This window comes from Hipposideros armiger, unplaced genomic scaffold (genome assembly GCF_001890085.2).
Source record: "Hipposideros armiger isolate ML-2016 unplaced genomic scaffold, ASM189008v1 scaffold_641, whole genome shotgun sequence".
NCBI classification, from domain to species: domain Eukaryota; kingdom Metazoa; phylum Chordata; class Mammalia; order Chiroptera; family Hipposideridae; genus Hipposideros; species Hipposideros armiger.
The window spans coordinates 703,344-712,802 of record NW_017731991.1 but is presented as its reverse complement, the minus strand read 5'-3'; the positions used below and the strand labels follow the sequence as shown (position 1 = coordinate 712,802).

The 9,459-nt window shown below is 36.4% G+C and overlaps 1 protein-coding gene across 2 annotated transcripts in view; it reads right to left on the bottom strand.

Moving 5' to 3' along the window:
- Positions 1-9,459, bottom strand: part of MANBA (mannosidase beta) — a 105,233-nt gene that overhangs the window by 36,394 nt on the left and 59,380 nt on the right. For both annotated transcript variants that reach the window (XM_019625888.1, XM_019625890.1), the window contains exons 8-11: positions 8,462-8,613; positions 6,789-6,906; positions 5,413-5,499; positions 2,404-2,571 (exon numbers count right to left, since the gene is read on the bottom strand). In XM_019625888.1, the coding sequence (XP_019481433.1) occupies positions 2,404-2,571; positions 5,413-5,499; positions 6,789-6,906; positions 8,462-8,613 (525 nt within the window). The remainder of the gene's footprint in view (positions 1-2,403; positions 2,572-5,412; positions 5,500-6,788; positions 6,907-8,461; positions 8,614-9,459) is intronic.

Sequence of the window (9,459 nt, the reverse complement as noted above, 5' to 3'; positions counted from 1 at the left end):
TATACCAAATGAATACAATGAAGGATAAAAATCAAATGATGATGTCAAAAGATACAGAGAAAGCACTTGACAAAATTCAACATCCATTTATCATAAAAACTCTCAACAAAGTAGGTATAGAGGGAATGTACCTCAACAGGATACAAAATCAATATACAGGAGCCTGTTGCATTACTATAATCAAATAATGAACTATCAGAAAGAGAAATTAAGAAAACAATCCCATTTAGAATTATATCAAAAAGAATAAAATATCTAAGAATAAATTTAACCAAGGAGTTAAAAGAACTGTATGCTAAAATCTATAAGACATTGATACAGACATTGAAGAAGACACAAATAAGTGAAAAGATATTCCATACTCATGAATTGGAAGAATTAATATTGTTAAAAAGACTATACTAGCCAAAACAATCTACTGATTGAATTCAATCCCTATCAAAATTCCAATGGTATTTGTCAGAGAAATAGAATGAACAATCCAAAAATTTATATGGAACCACGAAAGACCCAAATAAAAAAAACAATCTTGAGAAAGAAGAACAAAGCTGTAGGCATTACACTCCTTGGCTTCAAACTATATTACAAAGCTATAGTAATTAAAACAGTATGGTATTGGCATAAAAATAGGTACACAGATCAGTGGAACAAAACAGAGAACCCAGGAATAAACCCACATATACATGTCAATTAATTTATGACAAAGGAGCCAAGAATATACAATGGGAAAAGGACAGCCTCTTTAATAAATGGCATTAGGAAAACTAGACAGCCACATGCAAAAGAATGAAACTGGACTACTATCTTATACCACACACAAATATTAACTCAAAATGGATTAAAGCCTTGAATATAAGACCTGAAACCATAATACTCCTAGAAGGAAACATAGGTGGTAAACTCCTTGACATCCTGTTGGCGATGATTTTTTGGATTTGACAACAAAAGCAAAGACAACAAAAGCAAAAATAAACAAGTGGGACTGCATCAAACTAAAAAGCTTCTACACAGTGAAGGAAACCATCAACAAAATGAAAAGGCCAGTGACTGAATGGGAGAAAAATACCTGCAAATCCTATATCTGATAAGGGGTTAATATCTAAAGTATATAAAGAATTCATACAACTCAATAGCAACTCAATAGCAAAACAACAAACAATCCAATTAAAAAATGAGCTGAGGATCTGAATAGACATTTTTCAAAAGACATACAGATGGGCCGGCCGAGTGACTCAGTTGGTTAAGAGCTCACTCAAGGGTGTGAGCTCTTGAGCAACAGCGGTTCGAGTCCCTGCCCGAGCTGCGCTGCCACTAAGCTGCCAACAGGTGGCCTCATCTACTCTACTCAATTTTTTAAAACAAATTTGGCTCTTCTAAGTATGTGAGTTTATAATTCTTACTATAAACCAATTTCACTTATGAATATGAATTTTTAATTCTAACTAAAATATTAATAATAGCAAATCAAATCTAGTATTGAGTAAAAAAGGAAAGTATTGTTAACTATAGAAAGCTTATACAAGGACCAGGTTGTCATTAACAAATTAAGTCACAGAATTCATTATCTTATTTTTTTAAAAAAAGAAGAAGACAAGGAAAAGAAGTGGCATATCAATGATTTTTATCTAATTTAAAGATTCTCAACCTTTGGGGACCCATGGATGGGTTCCAAAGTATCTGTAACAACCTGCAATTATAAGCACAATATTGATGTATGTGGGGTGAATTCCACAGGTATGTGAATTTTTAAAGAAACAACCCTTGAATTCTTTCACATGCTGCAGCATTACAATGAACTCGTCTGCATTAAAACGATATTGTTGAAGGTTGCCCTAAAAAAGGGGGCATAAAAATATACTATACCAATATTCAAGCTGATCCATCTTTACAACACGTTCTTAAATTCTACTGCATTCAAAACCATTACTGGGCCGGCCGAGTGGCGCGATGGTTAAGAACTCGCTTGGGATGCCAGAGGGCCCCGGTTCGGATCCCACATATGAGGGCCAGTGACGCTGCCCTCCACAGCTAAGATGCTGAACAACAGCTCAACCTGGAGCTGGGCTGTCGTGAGTTGCTGGCGACAGCGTAGGCTGCAGCCCCTGTGGCAGTGGATTGCCATGGGCTACCGTGTGTAGCCAGCAGCCAGCGTGAGTGGCCAGCAGCCGCAGTGAGCGGCCATCCAGAAGCCGGCGACTGATCTGCCTCACCTGGGAAGAGCGCAATGATGGTGCCAACTTGGGCCAGTGAAGCGACATCCTCCACAACTAGACTGAAGAACAAAACAACAGCAACTTGTCTGTTCCCCTTCCCCCAATTCCCCAGTACTATTCCCATCCCCCCAATTCCCCAATAAAAATCTTTAAAAACAAACAAACAAACAAAAATAAAACTATTACTTACTGCCAAGATGACCTCTCGTATGTTTTTCACATACAGTTCCACATAATCTTTGATGTAGGTACCCATGTGTCTGAAATCTATGTTATACCAATTCATCATCAGAGCTGCTTCATTTTCATTATTTCCACTCCATGTGATGATGGATGGATGGGATTTCAGTCTTCTGACCTAAAATTTAAGAAAACACAAAATAATTTTCAAATGCTCAACATAAAAAAGCTCAGAGCTATAATTATTTATAAAATCATAGCCATTGAACTTCTGCACATAAATTCTTATGTGCCAGAAAACCCATTAGAAAATGGCTAGTAACTGTCCTTGTGGGAATCCACTTCAAGAAATCTCTGAGGTTCTCTTTATCTAGATTGTATAAACACCAATAAGATAGGGTTCCTCTTCTTTGCTGTACCAAAACTGAAGACACTATAATCCTTTTTATTAAGCTAGAAATATAATTCAACCTCATCATTATCGGACTCACCACAACAAGGCTCTAAGAAATACAGAAGGCAGGAGACATCACATTACATAATAGGGGTTAGTTTCAAAGAGCAAGTTGGAGCTTTGTGTGATGGCACAAATGAGGCAGAACAAACACTGCAGCTGAAAAATGTATCAAGGTTCCCATGCAGTCTCCATCAAGGTCAAAAACCATAAGGATGACTGGAGAGGGTTTTACACAGCAAGTGAGCACCAGAGATACTCCAGGAGTTAAAGGCAAATATAGGGAATAGTCTGAAGGAAAAAAGATGGGGGCACCAAGATGATGTCTCCTGAAATGACTATCAATGTCATGTCCCGAGAAATCAACTAAGGCTAAATAAGTAACTGGATATATCTAAGCATAAAAGAAGAAATTAGAGAATCTATTGAACACCCTGCCAGCCTTAAGAATTGAGGTCTGCAGGAACCGGGCTCACTGTGGGCCCAGCCCTACATAAAGGTGAAAGGACCCAGTTCTTTTGACACTCTGGGAGATGTACCCCAGGAGAGAGGGCAATTAAATCTTTTTGAGAACAGAATGAATCACTGGTCAAGAGAAATTCTTTTGGAACATGTTTTAGCAATACAACCTCACTGGTATTTACAGGTTCTCTTTCACTGTAATGGATGTTACAGTGATGGATCCTAGCTGATGTTCTCACTGTGGTCTCCATTCAAGATGGTAAGTCCTACATGACATAGAGATGCATTAAGAATGTATTAAAGAGATATATCTCATTTTTTAAAAATTAACATCTTGTGTCTTTCTAAACCATCCTTACAAACAGTATTTCCTTTATTTGCCTCTACATGTGCCCAGGTAAGTGAAGGCTGCTACCATCGGTGACGGGCATGTTTATGGTGCTGGTATAAACACAAATACAATACTGGAGAAGCAAAATGCTTCTGTGACTCTGTGATACTCTCCAAACTGACCTAGAATTTTATGGTAAATTGTAGGAATGGTAAATTTTATGGAAATTTATGTTAAAATGTCAACAAATTCTGCATAAAAACTTCTCCACTTTAATAATATATAAAAGGTTGAAGGCACATAGGTATCACATTTTAATTATTTGTATGAAAGAAAATTAAAAATAAAACTGAAATGTTTGCAACCTACATAACTATAATTAATCCTTTAAAAGTTATTCATTCATCCATCCATCTATCTACCTGATGAATAATCCAGGCAGGGAGTGGGGCTACAGAAGGGAACAAGTCCTGGCCTCAGGGAGATAACCGTCTTGCAGGGGTGACAAAACCTGAACAAGAAATTCAAAGCGTGATATGTGTCACAAAGGGCAAACGACCTCATCTAGACTTGCAGATTTAGACAGGTTTTTCCCAGAGAAAGTCATAGTCAAGGTCAGAGGGGCCAGAACAGAATGAGTGAGGTGGTCCACAATGGAGGGCGATGGAGATGGTGTACCAGGGCACACAGCACAGGGGAGACGGTGCTTGGTGAGGTGCAGAGGTAGGCAGAGACAGGATAGGGTGTGGTGAGGGTTTCTGCCTGGAGGGCTTTGAGCAAGGGATGATTTAGTTTGTACTTTTTAAACCTTTTTTTTTTAATAAAACACAGATAAGGAAAACAGATTATGGTAAATTATTATAAGGCAATCACCCTGTAACCACCACCCAGACCAAGAAAGCAAACTTTACCAACCACCCCAGAAACTTTCACGCATCCCTTCCCAAGCACAGTCCCTTCCTCCTTCCAAAGTAACTGCAATCTTGAGTGATACAGTAACCACTTCCTTGCATTTATTTTGGTTTTTCCATCCAAATACACATCCACAAACACTATACTTATGAACTCATGTATCTAACACACTTGATGGATTTCAATCCACTGATATTCTTAGCCTATTGAAGCTCAAATTACCCCATTTGGGTTGGTTAGAGACTCATCAAAGTTCCTTTGACATATCTTTGATAGCTTCCTTGTTATTTGTGGGCCAAAATATTCCAGGATCATCTTTTCTGTCCCAGTCCTGGAATCAGCCATTTCTATAAGAAGCCCTTCTCTTCATCGGAAAGATTATTTCAATAATAAGGATGCTCAGTATTACTAGGTTATTCATTGTTCCTAGGCCTTTTCAGTGGACAGAGCTAGGATAGACTAACTTCCTTGCATTTACAGATCTGTACAAATAAATATGTGTGTATATGTGGAATGCAAAAGAAAGGAGTCAAGAATCACTTTAAAATTTTGACCTGAGAAATTCAAAGACTGGCATTGTCATTTATTGAAAACTGCAGGAAAAGCAAGTTTGGAGAAAGTCATATAAGTTTGGTTTGGACATGTTATATTTGGGGTGCCTAGTAAACCTCTCAGAAGAGGCACCGAGTTGGCAGCTGGATATAAGAACCAGGAATTCAGCAGAGAAGTCAGGGCCTGGGGCAGCTGTGAGGGTCATCCAGGTGGTAGTAAAGCCGTGAGGCTGGGTGGAACACAGATTTCACAAAAGGCAAAATGAAAACGTAAGTGCTTTCCTCCTTCTTGGAATGGTAATAACATACCTGGTAAGCAACTTCCGCTGTCACTGAATCCATGAAGCCCGGATCAGTTGGATAAAGGGCACAGGCAAACATAAAATCCTGCCATACCTAGCAAATCAGATAATAGGTAATGAAGCACTTCCATAGATTTTATTACACAGAAAGAAAACCTTCACTCTGAACTGCGGGGATTATCTTTCCCGCAAAAGAAAAATCAAGTTAGTGTGATGAGGGTGATCATTTGAGCACTGCTATGCACGGGGCACTGGGACTTTCCAGAACTGCAAAAAACTAGGGAAACCTGAGAAGAGGAAAATGTTAGGCAGGCAGAAAAGAAAGAGAAGGAAAGAGAATTCAAATAAGGAAACATTGAGCGTGTTGAGGGGAATGTGGAATTCAAAAAGACGCTTCCTCACCCCCAACCCCTCCTCACTCCTAATTCACTCTAATTTTCACTGGGAATTTAGTATTGAAAGATGGACCAGACTCTCTTAAGAAACATAGGTTATTTATAAAGGAATTAACTTTTTATGGCCAAAAAATTACTACATGGACATTTTACTACTGAAACCGCGCGAGCTCATTGCCAGGGAGGCTGTCATAAGGCAACAGCTAAGAGCACAAGCCCAAGTCAGTCAGCCTGAGTCGGAACCTGGATGCCATAGCCCCACTGTGTGCGTGTGGGTGAGTTACTTAACCTCTGCACAGGTCAGTTTCCTTATCCAAAAAATGGGGATATAGGACAATAGTAACCACCTCATAGAATGGGCACAAAGATGACATAAAATAACAGATGCAGAGCACTGAGAGCAATGCCTAGCACTCAATGACCATTACAGAATATTTTCTCATCACCATGGCCCTCAGTATCATCAATATTATTATAATTACAGCTCTTCTATGGAATGCTTTATATTTCAGAACTGTAATATACTAGAACAAAAAGAATATATTTCCTTTGCTTAACCCTCACCAGCACAAAATTATGTTGGGAGTACTTAATAACATCATGAAGCACACTTTTCCTTTATTTAACTTTATTATTTTTTTCTTTCTAGGTCTTGTTAGCGCTCCCTAAAGTTAAATTTTTTAAATATTTTCGTTTCTTTTTTATGCATACTGTCATATTACAAAGAAAATTACAGAGAAAAACACAGATATACACTTAGATATAATTAATATGTCTCTCATTAAACAGTAATTAAATAATAATGATATTCGCTATCAACTGTAGCTGTGGGTTTGAAGATGCCATTTACTCCTTTGCAAAAAAAAAATGGGACATTATTTCTGGCTCTGAGAAAAGAAGGAATGGGCTCTATCCCCCACTCAGAACACTGGAGGTCAAATGAGAATATAGTAACATATCAAGAAGTAAAATGCTGTCAACAACTTACCATTATTCCTAACTCATCACAAAGTTCATAGAATTCATCCCGCTCATAAATTCCTCCTCCCCACACCCGGAGAGTATTCATGTTAGCATCCACAACAGACTGCAAAAGGAGCCACAGCCTATAGAAAAAAAAATGTAAAACAAACGCTAATTTGAAATTTTGGGGATGTTAAAAAAAAAGACTGAAAAAGCACACTGATAAACACATTTCAAACCTCTGTTAGAAAAACACATTTTAAAATTATGATGGTTTGGCTATAATGCTAAATGAAGAAAGTGAGACAAAGTTATATGCACATTAATTGTAAGCACATAAAATAAACAAACCTAGAAAAATTATGGGTGATATATTTTCTCTGCTTTCTAACTTTTCAGCAACGTTATTACACTATTTTTAAAACTAAACATTTGCCGTAAAGTTATTCCTGTAGAAAAATCATTATAAACCTTGAAAAGCATGTGTTAATGTTACATAACTATTTCAAGCTACAAGACAAAAATCAGAGTTTGAATATGAGTACCTAGCTCACTCTTATCTCCTTTTTTACAATTCCTCCAGTCTAGTACTTTTTCTCCAGGAAATTTCCGTCCTGTTTTTCCAATTACTGTTTGCATTACCCTCAGGAAAGTCTAGAAATGTACAGCCACTTTGAGAGCGTGTGTCCTCCATCTCCAGACCAGCACCCAAAAAGGAACGAGAAAGACCAATAACAGGCTGTCTGGGAACCCAGAGCATCATACTGTCAGCACAGGGACCCATGGGTGGGTTCACTAATTGGCCCAGCTGCCAATTTGGTGAATAGCCGCCACCAAAACCAGCCAACAGAAGAGTGAAGCATTTAAAAGGAAGAGAGACAGCAAATTATCTGTGTCTATGTCTGGAGAATAATCTCATTTCATATGAAATTCAAAACAATATATACATATTAAAGTAAAAGAAAATTACTACAAGTTTTGGCAAAATTAGAGTTTAGTTACCAACCACATCTACATTCTAAATATTAAAGAACATACTACAATGCATATTTATACAATACATGCATTTGTAAATGAGTTAAATGTGTTCACTTCACAAAGTTTATCTTCACTCTCACAAAGATAGTTTACAAACCCAATCTGGAAATATTACTTTCTTATAAAGTTCTATTCTCAAAACTTCAGAAAAACATTGAAATTTTTTTTCTAGATTTAGAACTTTAAAGATTTTTTTTTAGTTCTTTTCATTAAGGTAAAAGTAAAGAACTATGCAAATATTTTTGCCTGAAGAGGTAAATATGGGTTTCCATTCTTTTAAAAACATATACAAAAATATGTAAGGTATACTTCAAAAAATGGGGAAAAAAATAACAAACTATAATCATCTTTTATGTTTCAGGAACTAACTATCCAAAATGTGCGTTACTCATTTTTTTGTTTCATCAGAGAAAATATATAATAGTCTTCTAAAGTTTGGATGGTTTCAGCAGTCTCAAACAGTTCAGCTGTAAGTTATCTAGAGCTCATGAGAATGGAATACATGATTAAAAATCCTTTCCATTCTAAAGTTTCCATCATCCTAGAATTTATATTACCCCTCAGTTCCTTCCATTGGAATTAAAGTAAAAATGTGTAACTCTGAAGCTTTGTAGGGCTGTAAATTAAAAAAGGAACAAGAAAAGAAAGATGATAACTTACAGCTCAGAGGTTACTCGATCTTGGAATGAATCTGCTGGGATCCAGTTTGATCCTTTCAGAAATATGGGAAATCCATTAATTTTGAAGTAGAAACTCAGACCAGGCGACCCTTCTATGGGCTCTTCTATAAGTTCCACTGTCCTAAAATAAACCTATCATGAACAGAATTAAATACTGAAAATCAAATTTAAAATATAAGCAAAAGAGATTAAAAAAAAAAAAGGAAAGCAAACTTGAACAATTTACATAAGCACAATTTAATGTTAATTTTCTATTTGCTATGAAGCATTTAGCGTGAAAGTACATGTTTCAGAAAATACATATGTACATATACTCATATAAATTATTGACAGATTTTGTTTTCTCTCTTAAAAAATATAGAAGCCATTAAAGATTGAAATGTATTGCGGTCTTCCTCATGAAATAGGCATTCGTAATTATGATCAAAGAAATATATCTGAAGATATTTCAAAATTTAAAAAAACTGATACTATTTCACAAAAATGGGGTTGGGGGTGGGGTTGCCGCCAGTTAAACTGACACATCTTTGATTGAAAAACACATTCTCATTTCAGTATTGTTAAAATATGCCAAAATGTGCACCTTAGAATCAAAGAAATATAGCAATAGGTATTTCATAATTCAACAACTTTCCAATCTTAATAGCACATTACTGTAAAATCACTTTGTTTAATAGGCAATTTAATCCTAATTATCACATTAAACTCAACGTTTGAGAGAGCTCTCAAAGAGCTCCTCTCCTTTCCAACTACATATGTGTGTGAGGTCAGGCGCTCCTCGTATGTTTTGACGAAAAGAACATACTGCAAATTGACTGAATGCAGAAGCAGATGGGAATCCAGCTGTCTTCTATGAAGTAAAACATTAGCGATTATTCTGACTAAAAATCTTTTTTGTAAGTATATTTATTTTTCATAAAAATAACTCATATAGTAATGTCATGGATTTACTATTGTGATTTAAAATAAATATTTCAT